At 36.3% G+C, this 23,311-nt stretch overlaps 1 protein-coding gene across 2 annotated transcripts in view; it reads left to right on the top strand.

Moving 5' to 3' along the window:
* Positions 1-23,311, top strand: part of LOC121330598 (adhesion G-protein coupled receptor D2-like) — a 71,491-nt gene that overhangs the window by 24,819 nt on the left and 23,361 nt on the right. For both annotated transcript variants that reach the window (XM_041277227.1, XM_041277228.1), the window contains exons 21-23: positions 3,700-3,741; positions 8,060-8,113; positions 12,733-12,925. In XM_041277227.1, coding sequence (XP_041133161.1) covers positions 3,700-3,741; positions 8,060-8,113; positions 12,733-12,925 — 289 coding nt within the window. The remainder of the gene's footprint in view (positions 1-3,699; positions 3,742-8,059; positions 8,114-12,732; positions 12,926-23,311) is intronic.

The raw sequence follows: 23,311 nt of genomic DNA, 5'->3' as shown, positions 1-23,311 counted from the left end.
AAGGGTAAGACAAGAAGAGAGGTGGTCATCTGTGAAAATGTATAATCATTTATTACGTAGGCTGGAGCAGGGAAGTAAGTAAAAGCGTAAAGGCAGACATCCATAAACTGGAGCACAAGATCTTAAATGAAAAGTAAAGTGAATTTCTGTATCTTGTCACACAGTAATGAGAAGCTAGGGCTCTTATTCATTGTGGTGTACAGTGCATTCACTCTCAATCTAGGTTTAGCAGTAAATGCTTCCCTGATGTATGCCTTAAGTTTGAAAAGAAATATTTGTGCTCTGCATAATGGGGGACTTTGAGGGGGGATACACTATGTTTGGGTAGATTCTATAGAAAGGTTTATAGTACGCTTTCTTACTGTTATTATTTTAATCAGCAGTATTTTGACTGAATACATTAAACTATGACCTTTCTTCTAGTTTCTGCATACCATTCAATACCGTCTCCATAGGGGTTTCAAATGTATATTTTTGTTAATTCTGTCATTAGGTTTGCGCCCACAGAATATCAAAACTCGTGAAGGGCAGCTTTGTTCAATATACTTAACCCTAGAACCCCATCCAGGGTACTGGTGTACCCCAGTAAACGAATCTGCACCACCCGCAAAGAGGAATAAAAAATGAAATTATGACTGTGACTAGGGGTGTGTATTGGAAACCAAGTAAGCTGTACCGGCCCGTTTTTTTACACTGCCAATAAAAGAAAACTTTGTTTTTGTTCATTGAGCTTCTTCTGGATTTAGGGCTGTTTTTCTAATCTCATATCAAGTGTAGCCTGTAATTAACATATTGTTTGACATTGCACAGATTTGAATTCAGCTGCTCTTTTATGTGGTTTAAGTATGGATACTTTTGTGCATGCTACACAAAAATGTATGAACAATTTAAATGTGAATTATAGCTGTTTACATTGGCTGGGTTTCCATGCAGTTTAGAAACTAAAAATTCTTTCTCCATTGTCGTGAGAATGTGACGCTATAGGAAGTGAGCGGCCAAAACATGGTATGGCTTAAAAGAGTGGGTAAATCGCCTTCTCACACTAAAAAGCTGTGCAAATTGACCTAAAGCTACTTTTGTTTTTTTGCATGGAATCATGTGTGAAAGCCGTATCTTATGTTCGAGACTTCAGCAGTGAAGATCGCGTTTGTGACATCATCTTGTGCAACTTTTTACTATAACCAGGCGTACACATAACTGGTGTGCATGCAAATCAATAAAAAAAAAGCAGACTTTTATATTTTTCTTTAAGACACAAAGGTGTACTGTCAGCGAGGGTGCTCACGCTTGCAAGCTGAGCCATACATGACTAACCCCGAGTCTCTGGGTTCTGTCATCAGTCCCTCCCTGCTAGCACTATCATTGGCTACTTCAAGTTTTTATTAAAAAAATAGAGTGATAGGTGGAACCATGTCCATTCAGAGAAGGGATGCAGTTATGGGGAGTGGCATTAAGGAAATTTGCTAATGCTTCGCTTCCCAAACTGAGCAGGGCTGAGAGGAGGTTTTGATGTTTGAAAGCTGTTACATTTAAACGTGAGCGTAATTTTTTTTTTTTTTTTTACAATTTTTTGACAGTGTTTGGGTTTTTGCTTTTGAATCCCCAGGGCGGCAATATGGTGGTAGGATTTTTAAATTTGTATTTTTTTTTTTAATTTAGACGTCTGCAATTTTTTACCTTGGTTTTCTTCCCAATTTAGTGTGCCCAATTATTATCTGTTTCCTCGGCTCGCACGGGGAGCTGAGGCTGGAGCACGAGTCCTCCGAAGTGTGCTCCTGCCAATCTGTCATTTTTCACACAGCGGATCCACAGCAAGGCCACCAGACCTAAATTGCTGGAGGACTGATGCGTGATGCGCGGTAAGCTGTGGATTCCCCTGCCGACCTAAGCCCTCCCTGCCCGGGCAGTGCTCAGCCAATTGTGCGCCGCCCCCTAGGAACTCCCAGTCACAGTCAGCTGTGACATAGCCAAGGCTATAGAACACATCCATGTCAAGCGCCTTTGCTGGATGCGCCACTCGGGAGCCCCCGGTGGTAGGATTTTTAAATAAATACAGAATGCGTGATGCTTTGTTAACACTTGTAATAACCAGCAATCTGCACTCCTATTGCTGTGCTCTCTGACACTGCCATCCGAATTGTTTGAACTGTCGGAGAAGGTGGTGGAGCTAGACAGAGACTTGGATGATGACCCCTGATTTTGGGGTGTGTCAAACCATTTCTGCTGGTACGCACATGAGAATCTAATGTTAAAAGCTATGTGAACCTCTGACTGTAACTAAAGGCTGCACCGAGCAATTCTTTATAAACAACTGAGATCTGCTGGAAGAAGCCCCAGCAAGCTTTTTGACCAAATAAGACTAAAATAAGCATACAGTACGAGGGGTTTAGAGACCTCTTCATTGGAAAGGTTATTGCATTGCTGCCAGCAGGCTATGGGAAGAGTCCAGTTTAGGTTTTTCCATGTCTGACAGGAATTTTCAGACTTGAGACAGTACGCTGCTTGCTGCTTTGAATTAGGGATACGGTTTGGAAGAGTAGACCACTGGGCTTCTCCCAGTTTTCTGATTGACCCCAACTTTAACAAACACCCTCATAGGAATCATGAATTATTATGGTGCACATTTTTAGCTTGTGAGGTGTGACACTGACCGGTTACTTGTGATCCCATAATCTGTGTCTCATATGTCACTTTATTATGTGGTATATTATCATTCTTAACTACGAGGAATATGAGCTACAAGAAGGTCCAAGATAAAAGTGCAAATTGCCCTGCTGTTCAAGGAAAGATTAACTGAATTCATGGACATTATTATAGTCCTTTGACAATTTGTGAAAATAAAGTCTAAACAATGCAATTTCACTGCAAGTGTTACTAAAGGTAATGAAACGATCGGCCTTCCTCTGGAGCTGCTCTACCAGTTAAGAGGTTGGGGTCGTTCATTTATGAGTGATACCATATTACATATCCAGGCAGGTTTGAAATAAAAACAAAAATGTAAAAGAAAAAATGGTATGAAACCCACAGATCTCAAACGGTTTGTCTAGGTCCTGGGTGTCAAGCTGTAAATTGCACAAACAGGTTCAAACTTCTGTCTTGGGAACTGTTTGTTTATGTTCTGCGTGGAGTTTTTGATGTTAGGTTCCAGGCCTTCAGTAACCTGCTTCTTTGTATGTCTTTGTAAATTGTTCATCTTCTGGACACTTGACCTGAATTTCCACATCCTAACAAGGCTTAGGGGCTGAGCAGCAGTGCCAAGCTGTTATTGCTATAGTATCTCACTGTAAAACAAACAAACAATACAGGTGGGGGATATGCTGGTCTTATACTGAGCACCTCCAGTTATCATTTCTATTTGTATTAGCTTTATTCAGTGTGATGTCTGGAATATGTCTTACCCACAGTCATTTTTATTGTCAGATTATTACAATTTAAATATATGAATGATACCCTTTTTAAGCAAGTTTATTTAAAATCCAAAACCAGATAATAATAATAATAATAATAATAATAATAATAATAATAATAATAATAATAATAATAATAATAATAATAATAATATAACCTTGACTGATTGGGGACTTCTTTTTCTCTTAAAAAGTGCTTTCTATTTTTGTTAATATTATTATTTTTCATTTAGGATATATGCTACCGAAATGATTAGAGGTAACAGCTTTTCCCCTCCATTTTGTTCTGCAGGGCCTCTTCATCTTTCTGATCTATGGGGTGTACAACACAGAGGTAAGTCTGCATAGACTGTCTCAAGGCTGACAGAGTGAATGAGAGAAATGACAAGTTCCTGATCGCGCCAACTAAAGGGACGAGGTGGCTTTCCACTTGAGCGTCCTACTGCCCTTCATGCTTGGACTAACTTATATGCATCCAGACTCGCCATTAAACACTGACACCTTGAGTAAAGAGGCAGTCATTTCTCAGCAACATTGGCTAATATTTCACTGCCTCTTTAAGTTTTTAAACTCATGGCCCTCCATTTAACATTCTGACATTAGGCTTGCAGGACTGGTAGTGGCTGCTGTTACTGTTGCAAAAATATGCAGGGCAGCAAATGGGGAAAAAACAAAAATTATATCATTTTTAAAGCTGCAATGTCGCACAATTATGTTCCACATTACACAACATTCCTTGGTGTTTAGAAAGAAACCCGTGTTGACCATCCAGTCTCCTTGAAACCTCTTGCCTCTACATCACTATTTGACCAAAACATGAAACGCTATATGACATATTAAAGCTCTGTTAAACAGCTATAGCCACACTTTTTACATGACCCTATAGAACCCTCATTTTGCTTCATATAGTCGAAAAATAAAACCTGCTGAATAATGTTACGTTAACATATTGAATTACATTCCATTTTGTAGTTTTCCATATACGAAAAACTGACAAATGTTGTAGTTTCGAGCAATATCATTTTGTAGTTTCTTTGATTTACTTATGTTAAATAAATTACCTAAATTATGTTCATATAGTTTATTTTTATTTGTACTATGTCTCAATCTTAAGATTCTAGGTGGTGCAAAACTTTTGGCTATAGCTGTAATGCAGGAAGCAAACCAAAATTTACAAAAAAATGTGCATTGTCTAGGCTGAACTAGACTGTTGACTGATAAAAGATGACTTCAGAGATTATAGAAAGTATATGTACATGAGTACTCAAGGGGGAGTTTAAAAGACAAGCTCTGTTTGGTCATGAAGCTCTGTAAGTTCCATTCCACCTTAAGAGTACTAATTTGGAAGTGTAATTTGAGGGACTAGCCATTTGAACTGCATTACATTTGTGAAAGATGACTACATTGAACACAATTACAAACCTTTTCCAATAGGTTACTTTTAATTCACCAAGGTACAGTATATTAGAGTGCTTCATTTACCTTGAGTTAAATCTAGCTGTTATTTTACAGAAATCGATCTTGAAAGGATAGCGTACACACTTCCCAACAACAGTACATAGGCACCTGTAGTTAGACATCCAAGGTCAATCAATGCTGATTAGCCACTTAAAACAAGAGGGCACCCTTTAACGCTTCAGAACAATGGGTCTTTAAACATACATACTGGCAGAGGCCAAGAGGCAAGACTGGCTCTTTGAGACAGGTTTTGTAATCCTCACTGAGAGATATAAGAAGGTGTCCCTGAGTCATCGTGCTGCATTGACACAGCAGAGGTTCAGAGCTGACATTCCACATTGTAAAATAAATCATTGCTGCATTCTTGCTTAAGTGGCTTTTTTAGTGTATAGGAATCCATTTTCAAACTCCCAAGTTCTCCTTGACCCGAGGTCTTCACAATTTGTGAGCAACCCGTGTATGCTCTATGATTTAGAAAAGGGGGTTGTAAATATGAAATGCTATCATTTCTGCTATTCTTACATTTTAAGACAGTATCACCTTGCCCAGTAAAGTAGTCATTCATATTCAAATATTTCTCATATAGGCATTTATTTAAACTTACAATAAACACATTCAGCATCCTCTTTTGGCTATAACAGCTTCTCTGTGGCATCCTGAATACTCAAGATGATACTGTATCATTTTTTTGTAATCAATTTCCATTTTGTCGTAATGTTTAGTGTACGTGAATCTTGACAAAACAATTGATTAAAGGTGTGTGTTTGTTACAACGGAAACACATTTTACCATAAAAAAAAAAAAAAAAATACACAAACAACTCAAGCTGGGGCCTTCATGATAATTACCAGTTTACCTTTAAAAACAATGCATATATATTATTCAAAAACATATCAGATTTAAAAAAGGTACTGTGACAAATATTTTAATCTACAAAATATATTAACATGTTACCGTGATTAAATGGCTTGGATTAAGTCCAAATTATGGCAGCGCCACAGCTATTATAATTAATCCTTATATACAAAGATCTTAGGAAGCAGCAGCTCATACAATGAAACCTGCAAAAACAGGTTATCCTGTGTTATTAATCTGGTTTATTAAGCATGCACTAAATAAGAATTGTTAAAAATAATTTAAACTGTTAACACCCAAAGCCACAGTGATGAGTTTCCTGAATGAAATGGAACTGGGTAGTGTCATAAAACCAATATGGAAATCTTCTGCCAAGAACCAGCCAGCTATAAATCTTAAAGACCTTTTATACATATGTTCCTTTCCTTCCTACATCGTGAGTAACAGAGGAATTGTGCAGCCATGGTGTATAGAGAGCAGGCAAAGCAGAGGTCACAGTCAATCCACAATTTGTTTTTCAGAAAATGATTAAATTAACTTGGAAGCTAATGTTTTTCTTATCAAATTGTCACATATTGGATATGTATGCTGCGTATTATTTCATTTGCATTTTTGTAATTCTTCTTTTTTTTATCTACATACATAGAAACTATCAGGCATTTTACTAAACAGTTTCCATTACACTTTATAGAGCAAATTTTTTTTTTGCGGAAAAAGAAGTACATTTTTGGGAGTTTACATTTGAAACTACATAGAAAATATTTTTGCTGTCTGGGTAATGTGAGAGTTCTGAATTATTTTTTTACAACGGAAAGCAAAACTGCACCTTTGTGGTATTGCTTCTGACTATCAGATTGCAATAATTATAATCCTGTAGTTGTTAATGAGCTAATATTGAATTGCTAGGTGTTCAATATGTGGTCTGCGTGATACTGTTCTGTTTTGCTATTGAGCCCATTAGCTCTTGCAATAACGGAGTTACACAGTTTTTGTGATACATTTGTTGCAACCTCATTAGCTCAGTGTGACAAAGGCAGTTAATCTATTCTTTCCTACTATAGCTTTTGGGTGGTGTCTCTGCAAAAGGGTTGGCCTTTTTATTGCGATTCTTCATAACATGGCTAAGATAAAGGAGGTATACAAGATGTATTATATAGAGGGGGTCTTATCTTGCAATAATGCACTTTTTTTAAAACATGAGGCATTCCTAGTATGCTTTATTTAAAGTAAACAAATATACAATGCATTTATAGATTATTGGAAGTTGAAGCCCATATGGTTAGCTAATATCACTGAACACAAAGCTGAGCGAATAAGATGAGACCTCAGACGCGTTATAGCTGATCCTAGTAAATAAACCATGTGATATGCACACAATGGGCTTCAGCAGTGTACAGTATGGGATTTAAAAAAAAAAAAATGTATTGCACAATATAGGGATGGAAGTAGAAGAAGACTACCATTGCATAGCAGTTAGTTATATTGTAGGTATTACTCTGAACTTGAACAGTCACAGGCAAAGACATTTTTGAAGACAACGAGAAAGGTTTATGGTTGAAACGTTTGTCATTACTGTCAAAACTCATAACCCTAGATGTGAACGGAATGGCTCAGACCACACTGTATAAGTAAATGCTAGCAATGTTACTAATTCATTATTTTGTGCAAAAGCAGGTCCATGCTGGAAGGGTGCTGTTGACAATGTCCTTGCTAGAAAACGAATGAACAGCCTTGGCATTTCATGCAGCAACACATCATTTATTCATATATCCACCCAATTGTTTTCATTTATTGAATTGATTCATTTTTTTAAAAGAAATTGTATCACTTTATTGTATACATTCTAGTAGTCGTTGTTGTTCAGATACAAAACGATCTGTTCAATATATAAAAAACAGGAAATGTTTTACATCATCATTAAAATGCAATGCCTGGAACTGTTTGTAGGTTTTACGGGATGGGTTGCTGGGTCTTTTGTTTCTCTACATCAGCTACCTTGGTTTAGTAAATACAACTCCAATCTGTTCTGCAAGAGGACACAGTCTTCAATAGCTTTATCTCTGGAGCATTCTGCAGTGTGACAGATGATAACTTAAAGTAGTCTCCTTAGTTTGCAGGAACTATGTGTCACTTTCAGGTCCCATTATCCTTGACAAACTTGTAGCATTTTTAGTCTTCTATTTTCTAATGCTTATTGATTTGAAACCTTTTTCTTGCATTTTTTTTTTTTTAGCTTTTTCACCAAGCAATTGGGCTTATTGAATTTCAACATGTAAGAAAAGTAGCCATCTATTAAATATACATTATCTTTGAACAGTACAGTGTGTTTCGTTTTCTAGGTACGGAGCACGATCAACAGAATTAAAGAAAGAAGAGGAGCGCTGAACTTCTCGGTAAGTGCTTCCGTTTATTTGAAATTGCTGAGGAATTAGCTATAACAGGTTTGAAAGTAGGCAATTCATTTTCCAATAAACTTATGAATATTATTGAATGTTTTATTGCAGTAGTACACTGGTAGATTTTTATTCTCTTGAACAATGTACACAGTACATGACAAACAGTCATTGTACGTATCAAATATGTTTAGTGAAGAAATTCACCTGAATCGTGTCAATGACAACCATACTGTTGGGTTACAGGTTTCTAATCCTAGAGGAGCTGTCCCTTGGCAATAAACTGTCAGCGTAGTATTTATATCTGCAGCAGCTCCCTGAGATCACTTAAGCCTGCCAAGTGGTTTAAAAGTAGTTAATGGCAGCCCCTCTATGACTTGTCCCTTATGAATGATCACATTAACGTGACCCGGATTGTCATGGTTTATGAGACATAGCAGTTTGTCCCAATCTTCCACAGCAACATCAGGTAATTTCAAATGAAATGAGACCATTTCTAAAGGCAGATTGATTTGAGAATATTGCCTGTTCTTCCCTTTGACCCCTTGACAAGTTGACACTATAAAAATTGTGACTTGTAAAAAATGATTGACCCAAATATACCCAGGTAGCTGATATATTGTTTGTCCATATTATCACATACCCCTATAGGGATGTGTAGCAGTCTCCTAAATTCTAACTACCCATTTGAGGCATGGAGATAGAAAACGCAAGAGTTTCAGGCAGCAGTCTTATATTTATATACAGTAACTACGTACATTTTTCTTTATTCATGAATTCATTATGTAATTTGGAAGAGATTTATCTAACAAACTTGCGCTGCAGACAAGTTTATTACTCAGTTACTCAATAACATACAGATATGGGAAATCAGGAGACCGGTACAATGCAACATTTTGAAAAAACATCTACTTTTTTACACAGTCATTCAAAAGTAAATTCACTATCTACTGTATACTTCTTTTTCTTTTCTTTTTTGGACTCTCTGATATCTACATTACCACTACAGTGTATTTATTTTATTCAGCACAACCTATCATTTCAGATGCTGGAAAGTGATCAGGGATTTTGCCCCTGTGATCAGTTCTGTATTTGCTGCTGAGTTTCCACAGGGGGGTGTGGCGGGTGAAAGCCCTGCTGGGGTTATGTGTGTGTGTGGGGGGAATATTGGTTTGGCAGGGAAGGGGTTACATTCCTCCCTGCCAGAACACACGTGGGAATGTGGCTGGAGCTGTAAATGTAATAAATGATGACTAATTAGGCTCTAGTCACAGGTGTATATAAAGGGTAATCAGGAGTGACGAGTCTATCTCTGTTTTGGAGCCTTTCCAGTAGAAATGAACTTGAATTCTTATGCATAGAGCCTAGTTGTTTGATAATGCATAATAAGCTCATCTATGACCGACTTTATCAACCCATTGTACATGTGAAGCATGGTCATGACTGCTGATGGTACTGAATCTTATAAAGTAGATTTTCTCAATCAGGAAACCAACTGCATAAAATGCTTCTTTGCGTAGTACCATAGGCTTTATTAAACATAATATTGACCAGGCTCCCTCGCAGTTAACACCTGCTGTATGACCTCTGTGACCTGCCACTTGTACACACAGTGCAAGATTGCTTTATGAAATAAAGCTGTCAGTAGCATCTATGAAATAAAAAACGATCGCCTTTCAATAGATGGTGCTCAGAACTGTGACAGCACTGAAATATGGATTTAAATTGGAAGAAGATTAGTTTTTTTTTTATCCTAATTCAAGTTTTGACATGATATCGGAGCGGAAAGAGAGAAATAAACGTTACGCATGTAATTCTTGGAAGCCTCCATTTATATCTTTTGTTTAGTTATAAAATGCCCATTTGGTCTGAAGTTTGCTGACTCTTGTATGGTTTTCTTTCTGCCATGATTACCATCCTGGTGTGATGGATTAGGTATTGAGATGCAAGCAAAGATAACTAAGCCAATGTGTCTAATTCAACTCAGTCATTTTTGCCAATGGTTGATCAAGTGAACAGTAGCAGGGACAGAAACTTGTCTTGCATCAGCAGCAAAATTGCTTCCTTACAAAAAATGTTCACTAATGTCAGACATTGCAGCTAGTTAAAGATATACTCTTCTCTAACCTTAATTGAACCTTAATGTAACTCAAACCATTCAGTTCAGTGTCTACTTCCTTTCTTAATATATAGTCATGAATGGAAATACCCACCTTTTCATATTTTTGGGTATGACTTTCTGTGCTAAAGCTGCCATTTTCATTCAGGTGTATTTTGTTTAATACACCGTATATTCATTACATTTGCTGTATGCTGCACATAATTAAATAAATAACACAGAATGCTAAAAAATGTTGTCACTGGTTTTGAGTCCCCTCCTTGGTCTTGCTCACGGTCTTATCATAGAAGATGTTCTCTCATGCCTAATACCACACCCAAATCTGGCACAAAGCATGTCTAGAAAAACTGATTATCGGATTATCATTTTGAATTGTAAAACATGTACTGTAGGTGTCTGTTTGTGCTAGTTGTCCTCAGCTTTTGCAGCCTGGATAGAAGGTGGGATCATCTTGTCTGAGATGGGAATTGCTCATCCCACAGATTGGAAAACAGTTAATCTGTTACTCCTGGTTTATTGAGACTTCCCAGTTCTCTAGGGTTATTGATTACTAATACAATTTCTTATTAAATAAAATTGAGAGGGGTTGTATCTATTTGAATGTATCCAAAATTGATCTATCAGCACTTCACTGCTTGATGAAATTGGAAGAGATACATTGTACACATGTACAGATGCTACAGAGATGACCTCTGGTACTGCGACTACTGGTTAAGCAGCACTTTCCCTGGGACCGGTTATCCAATCATAGTCGAGAATGACCAAAGGAGGCCTATATGCTGTGTGTTTCTTTCTTCTTCTTTTGATTTATTGTAAATGTAGAAATGTTGGTATTGGTGCAGGTGCTGTAAATGTATGTTACACTTGATTTATTCCCTAAATCAACCCCTGCAGCAGATAACAATCTTTATATGCCCAAGTGTAGCAGCCTAGGTCCCTACTGTGGCACAACCAGATGTCACCAGATCAAAGCCTGTGTGCTTTCTTTCTCTTCAGTGCCAGCTCTTCTCGCTGTCCCCTGACTTCATTTATTAATTCTACCCCTGTCCACCTTTGTTAGAATTGGGCCCCAACACAGGTTTATACATCAATCTAGTTGTCATTCCACAGCGAGAATGTACCCTGTACATGTATACAAAAGAACCTGCATCCAATGACAAAATACTATACATACAGGTTCTCCACAGTGCTTCCCTGTATGTTTGACTGTATACACAGTATCCAGGGAGCATGAGTTTAAAATTGTTCATGCTGAATCAGGTGTACTTGGGTTCATTGTTGGGTTATTTGTGTTCTTCTTCCCAGTTTTCACATGTACATAATTACCCTGTGAGAAACAGCTACAAATAGAAGAGTAGACCATTGATTTTTTGGGGGATGGGGGGTGGGGGGGGTTTGTTATTTAGGGAATACAATGATTATCTAATGGCTTCACCTTGTATCACAGAGTCTTTAGGGAACATGCATTTAGATCACCCAATTTATATCCTTTTACTATTTACATAGTCTCTTTTTAACAGATGAATAATCCATATGTTTTAAAGCTGCTAATTATGCACTTATTTATTTAACAAGTGTTGTTTTATCTTGTAGTGTTTTATGTTCAGTTGTAAATAAATGGAGATCCATGCAGTGGTGTATTCTGCTCAGTCCAATGACTTTTAACTAAGCAGCTTTCTCTGTGTCCTATTTTGCGTATAATATAGTAACAGAAATACAAGAAATGCCTCATGTTTGAATAGGCAGTCCTCAGGAAACACTGAACCAAAAGAGTCTTATCTGGGACATTCTTGTTCCCTTCACAGATATTTCTTGAAGAAATGTTTTCTTCTTTTTTTTATTATACATCAGTATTATAACATTTTTGATTTACGTTTTTTTGCCAAATAACAGAACAAACAACAGTAATAAAGATAATTTATGGTTTTGGATATTTTATGAATTATGGATTTGTTTTTAATATTTCCACAGTTATTTGAAGGCTAGTAATGGCCCAATTAAGTTGTAATCCTTGTGTTTTGTATTCTTTGTGTTTTGTACATTTTCCCTATATAACCAACAATACAGAATATTTTCTTAAATGCAGCTATGTTTAAAAACAGTCATTTGAGAGTCATTTATTAATAAAAAAAAAAATGAAATACAGAAGTTATTTACTACACAAAGCAAATAGAAAGTTCTTTGTTTCAGAATTAAAATTAGTGTTTGTCTAATACGATTTGGAGTACAGTTTCTGTAGCTTTGAGCTCTCAGTGTGATACAGCCATCAGAAATGTCTTTGTATCACATGGGTGATGATGTGGAGTATTGTGCTTTAAATGGAAATGATACAGTACGGATTCAGAAGGCCTGTTCACTTAAACCACAATGGTTCATAGAGATGTGAAATAGGTGCTGTCTAGAAGAAACTGGTATGCATATTTTATATAAATAATGCAAATATATTTGTTACCATCGACTGAAAGGTTTCTTTCTGTGTTTTTTCTTATGCCTGGTACAGAATTGTGCTAATTCACGACCATCCAGCTCCCTGACCAGCTCCAGACCCGCCAGCTCCCCGGCTCCCGGAGTGCAGGACCTCAGCCGTGACCTCGGCCTAGGAAGCCACTGTGCCAGCGAGCCAGAACAGCAGAACATTCCCAACAAGCCAGACAGCAGCGTGGTGTATGAAAACTCTGCCGCTACTAGTGACCGTGAGTTCACAATTTGTCTCAAAATGACTTAATAGATTAGCTATAATTTGTCTATTTTTGTCTCAGTGTTTACCGTACACACTGTGGACTCCATTCAGTTAATCTTTTAACAGGGCAAAATGTTAACGGGGGGGGAAACACATTCTGGGAAATGATAACATGCACTACCTGTCCACTTTATTAGGACCTGAACTAACTGTTTTCCCTGAGCATGTTCTTGACACAACTAATTAGATATTGAAATATATTAATTGTTAATAAAAAGTCATTGAAACATGTGTTTTTCGATAGAAATTATTTTCAAAATGTAAAATAAAATCACTTTTTGTTTTTTATTCTTGATGGACTGTTACAGAAATTCCAGTAAACCCTTTTTTCTAAACGCAGTGAACTGCTGGAATTGCTTTGAATACAACACACCATTACGAACAAATTTAGCTTTTAAAGTGCCATGCTCGTACTTACTTAATTTCACAATAGGTTTGATATCAGCTATGGAGAACATTAAGCTTCAGAATTAGCAATATGTACTGCATCTGCAGCTTTTCCAAAAGTCACAAGTCAGTTAACTAGCTGGTTAACTTTATATGGCAGGAACAGTCTCAATATTAAAGCGTCTGAAGATGAGATTTCCAAACTTTCCTGAAAGAAAAATGGGAATCATTTCTGTATTCTCACTTATCCCATCAGAACAATTAAACAATCTTGCAGTCACATTAAATCAGTTACATCCTGGCTGCCTATGATGACTCCACAGCCGGTTGACAGTGATATGACGGGTATTTTAAATGTTTTGGTCCTTCCTTTGTAATAGTACACCAGTGGTAGAATATGGCCCTTGGACTGGGAGTAGCCCATAACGCAAGGTATGGGCATTTCTAGTCTGTCTAGTTTGAAAAAATGTAGTAAACAATTCAAACATTAGACTGAAAAAAGGTATATATTTTCTGCTCTTTTTAAATGGTCATAAAGACGGCAACCAGTGGCCATTTATTCTGTGGGTATTTCTGTCTGCATGACGTATAAAATCTTACTCCAGCACTATGTAAAATGCAAATGTTGATTGCTGGCTATCATTAAAAAATCATTACTGGCCTGAGTAAATATTGTCAAGATGATGCTAACTCTCCAAACTGACTACCTTCCAAGCACTTGACCACAGTAAGAACATAAACCATGTGCATATATTTCATTACTTCTTGGGTACAAATAACTAATCATTCAGAGTAGACAACTTGCAATAAACAAATGCAACAGAGCCATGATTGAATATTTGTTTTTAATATTGAGCAATTTGTAAAACCTTCAGTATTAGGTACCACTATAACAAGGACAGCTATAAATAATGACAAACTGAGAACATCACAGCATCTGCATTCCACAGTTGCTTTATGCATATTGAGCTTGGAATACAGCATGGGCTAGATAGACACAGTAATAAATTACTTTACTTACAATAGATGTTGCGAGAATTGTTAACTGATTGTTGTGTCTTCAATGCACAAGGTCATGTCATTTTTAAAAATCTGTTTCACTTATGTATGCTTTTGATCTGTTTTCATCTTAACATCCCAAGTGAACATCATTCACAATGCTAAATTACAGGCATTGTTGTGTACTGTGGTGTTAAGAAACGCTCAGGGCTTTGACTGAATTTTATATTTAAGAAAAGCATGCCTTGTAATTGAATATTGTTCATATTTTGTTTTTACGATCAGGACATAAAGTTTGTAATAACCCAACACATCTATTATTCTTCTATTACTGGTGATTTATATATATATATATATATATATATATATATATATATATATATATATATATATATATAGATAGATAGATAGATAGATAGATATAGATATAGATATAGATATATAGTTATACAATCTGAAAATCTTGGACAATTGTCAAAATATGCACATTAGTGATTGGCTGATTTAATTGATGGCCACACATTCTGTTCATTTAAAATAGTAAGAGAAAAGGTTTAAGATGCCAAATTAAAGCACAAAGTTGTCTAATTACTGATTGAGCTCACTGTGTGTGTGTGTGTGTGTGTGTGTGTGTGTGTGTGTGTGTGTGTGTGTGTGTGTGTGTGTGTATATATATATATATATATATATATATATATATATATATATATATATATATATGTATATATAAAAACTTTGTTTTTGAAATGTGTCGAAAACATTCTAAAAATTTGTTAAAACACCATCATGTGACAGATAATAGTTTTCATTACAGTCCTTGCTGGTCTGTATTCACAGCAAATGCACATACTCTCATGATGGCTGTTCTGACCTAGACTGACGTGCTCACCTTTCACAACACAAGGGAAACATACGATGAAAGTGGGTTTTCCTTAGTGTTTTGAAGGTGAGCTTCAACACGTTCTAAAAAGACGCGGAGAAATATGAGAGAACCAAATCGCAAGCTACGCTGCCCTCCAGAAGCCGAAGGCAGATAAAGCTGTCTTCCAGAGTTTAATAAAACATATTTTGGCCAAAATTACTTCCCTGTTGTTGTTTTTAGTTACCTTTTCATTTAGTGGGATTTTGAATGCAATTTTTAAATGTTTTGCTTTGTGGCTGAAAGATGTACAGCAACTTGAGGCAGTAATGTCGCATCAATGCAGTTCCCTAGTCCACCATCTAATGATTCAAATTGGTACAGACTTTGTTGTGCTGTTTGGGAGCCACAGGGTGGCATAACGTCAAAACAGATGGTCTTATCGATATACACTGAAATCAAACACATTTTCAATTGCTCCAAATTTAACGAAATATGCATATTACAATGTAGTTATTCCACATTCACAGTACTGAAGACTCTGATTGTCTGTGCTTGTGAAGGGTATATTTTGTGAGTATCTTCTTGTTCATTGGCATTTAATTTTAGATATTTTAAAGTGTTGCCACAATACAGTAGTTTTATTTATTACTTAAGAGTCAGGCAGAACCAGAGTTCACCAAAATAATCTCCCAGTAGGACTTTCTAACCAGTGATGACTGATATGGAGACATGATCGTACCTTAGGAATCGGGACATTCAAAATAAACGTGTCCCAGAAAAAAAGCACTTGTAAAGCAGCTACTTAATTGTACTGGTAGATTTTATGAAATAAGCAATCGAAAACACATAACAATGAAAGCATGATTTAACAGAAATAAGAAAGGTTCTAACTTTGTTAATTTAATAAAATTGATTCCTCATGGAACTGTAAAATGTATGCCTATCCTGTCTTCTGACTTCCCTTCTTTGTCAGTGCAACAGATGTCCCCCTGCACTGGTTGTAATTAGAGGTCAGTCACTGTAAATAAAATGGGCTTTATTGTGAAGTGTGTGTATTTAGATTATACACAGGTTTTCCCACTGGATGATTTTTTCCCTTTATGGCAGTTCTGATGCATGTTTGCCATAGATCACTAGATCATTCTTGTTTTTACACTCATGGTAACAATTTGATCAAATCCATGCAAAATATAATTTGTGATTTCAGTTCCATTAAATGCAAAGATCTATTCAAAGCATTCGAATCAACCTACCTAGAGGGCCATCAGCATCAATTTCAAATCATGAAAAGTGTAAAGCAATACATGTCATTTTGTTTTAATATTTTTATGTTTCAATTATTGGACCTGACTTTTTCAGAATTTGCTTCAGGGCAAAATTAGCATATTTTCAAGGTTATATAACTATTTTTTTTTTCCTTTCAAAATCTTAATGCAGAGTTAAATTAATAAAAAATAAATACAAATAAAAAAAGTAATCGGAGTGTATTTAGTGTAGACGATTTTACAAAAAAAAAAAAAAAAAAAAAAAAAAAATCCAAAAAAGCAGAAATTTAATATTTTGTGTCTATACTGGTACTTTTGTACAAGGAGCCGGTCATATCAGTTTCAATTCCATGCATTTACACACATCTTGTGATGATATACAACAACAGATCATAAGTTCTGCCAATAACAACCAGAATTCTTCCTTTGAATATATTTTTGCTTTTGTATTTTTGTTTTTTTTCAAACCTCACTGAATAATAAATCATGCTGACCTTCTGCAGTTAGCCTGGTATTGTTCAGCATACATCGTCTTGTAGGATCAGGGATATGTCAAACGCTGTAGGCGCTGAAAACTGATTTTTAGCACAAACTATAAACACAAAAATAAATAGCAAGTCTATTTGTTATTTATTTACTTTGTATTTACATTTCTGTCAGTCTCTTGCGCCTTGCTTTTCTCTGTGTGTTTGTGGCAGCATCTAACTGCTGGCAAAGTAAGCTGTGGAACATGTCAAACATTTAGTTGAAAATATAAGCATTGTATAACTGCTGTCTTAAATTGTCAATCACACGAGTATACACCATGGAATAAAACATTTGTAAAGTCTTCTGACTCAGTTCTTACATTTTGTAATTGAACAGGAATGTGTGATATACCCAACATGCTGTAGAACACTGAAACTGTACTGTATTTGTGACTGATAACACATAAAGCTGATCCCCAACATTACAAATATATATATATATATATATATATATATATATATATATATATATAAACTGACTTAAGTGTTCATCAGTTGATTAAAGAGGAAGTAGCGAGGTTCTGAAAAATATAGCGTTGCACGTCCCCATGTGTTGCTACAACTGTTTAAACAAAGTACCTGTCATATATTTTCATTGTTAACATCCTTACAACTTTTTACACATATAGCTTCAAAGCTCTTTTCAAAATGGCCGCTGTAGTGCACTGGGGTTTGAGATCTGCCCTCTAAATCACTTCGGGAAGAGCGACTTAAAAACAAAACCAAAAGAAAAAAAAACCCAACATAACAAGTGCTCTGGATTTTCTGTTCCATACACCACATCATGGATCGTTATGGCTGATATCTGTTTGACAGTGTGGCCAATAATCCTTACACTATCAGTGCATTAGAGTGGCCATTTTGAAAAGAGCTTTGAAACAGACTTTAAAGTTGTCAGGATGTAAACAATGAAAAGAAAAATACAGGTACGTTATTTAAACAGTTGTAGCAACACCCAGGGATGTGTAACTATATTTTTCGGAAACCCGCTTTTATTTGTAGGGCCAACCTTGTGGAACCTTCAATGAACTCGTATAAAATGTGCCCTTGGTGTATGCAAATGATATTTGATATGAAATGCATCTTACAATGTATGTACTGTATTGGTAATGTTTTGCATTGTGGAATTGGAAGTTGTGGCATACAGTACTGGGTTGTCAGTTTTAACAAATGGAACTAAACTGTGAGTTTATGTCTGCTTAGGAAACTGACTGCATCATGCAAATGATTCACAGGCTCTGATATTAGAAACTGTGATGGATGGTCATAGTTCTTGAGAATTTTTTTTTTTTTTTTTTTTTTACATTAATTTATTTTCTCAGAAGTACTGTGCCTGGAACTAAGGTTTGGTTCTGGGTGAGGTAACAGAGGGTAAGCCACACTTCATTTGGAGGAGTACTGTGTGTAATGTGTTTAAGGAGGCCATATCCGTGTCTTAGTGAATGACGGATATACCCATCTGATCAAACAAATGATCTTGTTTTGTTGGCTAGGTAGTGCAGTGGGTTACCAAGCCATTCCCTTCTGGAAGCCTGGGTTCATTGAGGCAATAGGTATTGAGAACTGGACTTGGAGTTATTTGTTAATGTCTTGGTAACTTTAAGCTACAGTAGAAACTTTTGTATCTCCACATTGTGTTCCATACAATTCTTGACACTCCAGGTTGCTGTTAGATGAAAATGTTCCTGATTTGTTTTTTAACCCTTTGCCATCTATTATTGCGGACTGGGATTGGTATTACATTGGCATGTGATACACCAGAACATGATGTCTTCTGGATTCAATCCCTACAGCACTTGCTAATTAATGCCAGATGCCAGGTAAACAGGCATCGATCTCATGGCAATTATACAGAGTGCTTTTCAATAACTTGTTACCATGGTGGTTCAGCACCAGCCAAGTACAAGCTACTGGCAGCATAGTTATATTGTACCAGCAAATGGTCTCTTTCCAGATTCCCATTTTATTTCAAGACTGTTTCCTTTGAGGCTGTCTTGAATAAGTCACTCTGATTTGGCCTTCCTTGGCTGTTTAGATATTCATTTTATTATAAATGGTCAGTACCTAATGTTAATGATAGGAAGTTAAATAACCCGTGTTTAAAGTATCTGTTGGTGGAACTAGCTATGGTAGCTTCTACTAGTGCTGAACCAGCCTGCTCCAAAGGGTCCTGGACCAGCCTCTGCTTCTGGCTGCCAGTATAGGTTTGGAATTGCAAGCTCCAAATATAATACAAATTTGAAGGCTTCTGCCTGCTGTAAAGCCCATAGCACATCAACAACACTTGTAGTATCAATTTACACTAGTACCACTACTTAACAGAGAGAATGCATAGGTATGCAAAGAACTGTGTCAGCTCTAAAGAAACCCTGGAGGCTTTGATTTTATTGATGATTTTTAAGTTGCTACTTCTTGGGTAAACCATTATGTTAGGCCACTAACATTTAACCTCCTGTATTTACCTGCTCAATCCCATCAATCATATTGCGCTGTATTTACTTAGTATTTTTGTCTGACGCCTCTGACACAGTATGTCAGTTTGGTTCCCGAAAGTAGTTCCAAGAGGCACAGGTAGCTTGATCTGACAGGACTTTGAACCAATGGTGCATCGGACACTATTCTTCGGCACAGGCTGTAGATCAGGCCAGGAAGGCTGGTGGAGCGACTGTGGGTGACAGGGGAATAACATCCCTTTCTCCTCAGTCGACAAGGGTAATAACTCCTGGCTCTCCAGGGACAGATTGAGAAAGGCAATAGCCAGGGGCTATGAAGCAGGGATGCTTAGGAGAATTGAAAGTTAAAGAAGCAGCAGGGGACATTTTTTGTGGGGGTAAAAAAATAGAAATATAAAATAAATAGTCAAGACAAACTAGCAAATGATATATCTTTTCAGCACAGTATTTTCCTTTTTTTTTTTTTTTTTAGATACTTTCAGAACAAATGTTTACATTCAAGAAGCTGGATTAGGAAAACTGTAAACTGTTTTGTTGTTGTTTTTTCTTTTAGAGTAGTCGTTAAAAGATCTTAAAGGCTCATAATAGGATTTGAGTAACAGCTGACAATCTCGGATGAATGAATTCCAGTGGAATGTTTTGCCAGGGCAGCCTGGCAAAGTGCTGGGTCTGCTTCACAATGGAATCCAGTTTTGACTGTGTTTCATAGCTGGGGCACACAAAGGTGATATGCCTTGCCTTGGGGTCAGTGCTTGTATTTAAAACCGAGAAATCCTGTCTCAGTGCGCACACAGGGCCAAGCTGCCTCCAATAAGATTGCTCTGAAGCTAAAAATCCCCAAGGGCATTTTTAAATTTTTTTTTTAGAATTTTATCAATTCAGTCTGGCTTATCAAATGCCTCTTCAATAGGACATTTACAATGTTGTATTAATGTTTGCATATTTGGATTGGTTCTTCATCTCTTCTGCAATCTCATATCATTTATGACCAAGGCTACGGTTTTGTCATGGAGGTCACGGAAATCATGAAAATCGTGAATTTGAATAATAATAATAATAATGGATGTAAAAACACATTTGATAAGCTGCTTCCTTTATTTCCTTTAAAAAGCACAGTATGTCAAACAGTGAAAATACAAATCTGCGAATATCTGTAAATTGGTTGTTTCATGCAGCATTTACATGTAGCTATTTAGGTCAGCGAATGAGATAGCTGAGTGAGTTTATGGGTGACAACTAAAATGCAAAAGAAATTGTGAGTGAGCTGTTTTCTGTAACGACAGAAGAACAAATGCATCGGAGAACAGATGTTTACTGACTTACAGAGGCTTCCTTTACAACATGCTGTTTCAGAATTGTGGAAATCTCTAAAGCCTGGTTCATACTCTTGCTGCAGATGAATGCGATACGTCAGACGCAGACAGTAATAAAAGCTGTGCAGCTTCACTATTTGCTGTACGAAGGTCGCATTGTTTCACAACACTTTTGACTGCGCAAAGTGGTCACAGCTGTTGTTCATACTTTAAATACAGACTGTATTCACGAAATTGGATGCATTTCCATTTAATGTGTTGATTTTGTACCTCTTGTACAAGAGATTTAAAAAAAAAAAACTAAAGCAATGCCGTTGGTACATCCATCCTCTCAACCAATAGCGAACCCAAAAGGGAGAAATTAAAATATTAATTAGAGAGCTGCGGGTATGTGACAGTGAGAGATATGTTATGTATTTTAGAATGACAGGTGAAAAGTTTGACAATCTGTTAAGGCTGTACGCCTTTCCAAAAAAGACACACATCTCAAGATTATAGATGATGTCATTTCGACTTGTTGCACAGGGTCGGAGACCCTTGACTCCCACTGTAAATCATGTCGGAGTCTGAAGCATGTGCTGTAAGTTGTGTACTCTAAAGCAACAGTTAAACTTATCAGGAGTAAAAAACAATAGTCTAATAGTATATTATTGGTTTTGGGGTGCTATTTAAAAGCTCTTGTGTATGTTGATGTCGCAAAAATACATTATTTGGTGACCTTTCAGCAAATTGTTTGTTTTTTGCCACATCTCACCTGTGAAATATACTAAAAATTACTGTGCCAAAATCGTAGCCTTATTTATGACATTAAATAGTGTAATATGTAATTTTATTGAAAAATACCTTTTTTTCTTTTGCAGATAATATGCCGTGGATTTTAAAGGATATTTTACGTATTCACATTAAAGTTCAAACCTAGTCATATGCGAGATTTAGACCAAAAGGTTTATACAATAATTTGGTATTCAGTAGCTTTGTTAGCCTTACAATAATTTTTCCATGCATTATTTGTGGGTGTTATATCCTCTTTCAAACTCCAGGGGAATAGTCAAGTCTGAATTATTTATATAGCTCTGGTATTTAGATAACTAGATATACTAAAACATTGAGTAGTTAAAATGCTAAAGACAAGCACACATGTATGACTGCCAGAAATATTCAGGAAACAAAGCCTATTCATAATATACATTAAGCTCCCCTTGTTATACAAAATGTGGTGTCTTAGGTAAGCTGGTATGTATGCCCTGTGACCAGCTGTTAGCAGGCTGTGCTTTATTGAAGGTGAAAGAAGTGCTCACTTGAGCTCATTGAAAAGTAGATGTGACAGTAAATTTTTCAGCCTGAGATGGGTGATCTTGTTATAGCAGTCAGGATAGGGGTCAGGGCAGTGCCTGTTGATGATTGAGGAAAAGAGAGGTAAATTCATTCTGCTTCAGGCACTTTGTCAAGTGCCAGTAGCTTACCGTTGAGAACCAGTCACCCCTCACAGTGTTACGGCCTCAGAGGTCACCCCTTATACATAAATCACTGCGCTGCATAGGCTGCAAAACCTATTGCCGCTCCTGAAGAAATGAAAAATAAGAGGAATGCTGGGTTCCGAATTGAAATGGCTCTGAATGGCCCACCACATGTTGTTGTTTAATATAATGCATGCCTCGATATTGATCCCTGGGAATCAAGTCATTAAAATGTGCCTTTTTTTGTTTATTGGAATGAAGCAATTAAATGGTTCACTTATGCCAGCCCCTACCTTTTCTGATGAAAACTATTGATTTCTTGCCACAGCTTTATAAGCGACAATGTTTTTGATTACTCCTGACAAACCTCCTTGGAGTGTTAATTAAAAGTGTACCAGATGAGCAGGTGTGGGAGATCATTAGAACAGCCCCAGTTTACACATCTACGGTTTATGTTGTGTTGCCTTGCATAATAAATGGGACACCAGAGAATCAAAAAAAACTAATAACTTCATCAGCAAAAAATACAATGTAAATAAGTGACATTAGCTTTATTGTTTTTTTTATATTTATAATAAATTGGTAATGTATGTATGATAAAGAATGCTATGCTAATGCAATACATATTACAACACCGTGGAAAGAAATATATTTACAAATATTGCTTTGCAACATTTTCACATAATTAAAAAATATAATTTTCAGGAACTATAATAATATAAGTTTCAGGAACTATAAAAATAATAATATAACTATATATATATATATAATAATATAAGTTTTATAGGAACTATAAAAATATAAGTTTCAGGAACTATATTAGACATATATTAAAAACATATCATTTTTCACTATAAGCATGCTAATGACTTAAAAAAAAATCTGTCTGTATGCTTTTACTATTGCTGAGTAATGCGTATTTAAAGTATCATTTGGTGGAACTAGCTATGGTAGCTTCTACTAGTGCTGAGCCAGCCTGCTTCAAAGGGTCCTGGACCAGCCTATGCTTCTGGCAGCCAGTAGAGGTTTGGAATTGCAAGACCGCTCCAAATATAATACAAATTAGAAGCTGGAGG

Source organism: Polyodon spathula, chromosome 18 (assembly GCF_017654505.1).
Source record: "Polyodon spathula isolate WHYD16114869_AA chromosome 18, ASM1765450v1, whole genome shotgun sequence".
Lineage (NCBI taxonomy): Eukaryota > Metazoa > Chordata > Actinopteri > Acipenseriformes > Polyodontidae > Polyodon > Polyodon spathula.
The sequence above is the reverse complement of the archived record's forward strand: the minus strand, read 5'-3'. Positions and strand labels throughout refer to the sequence as shown.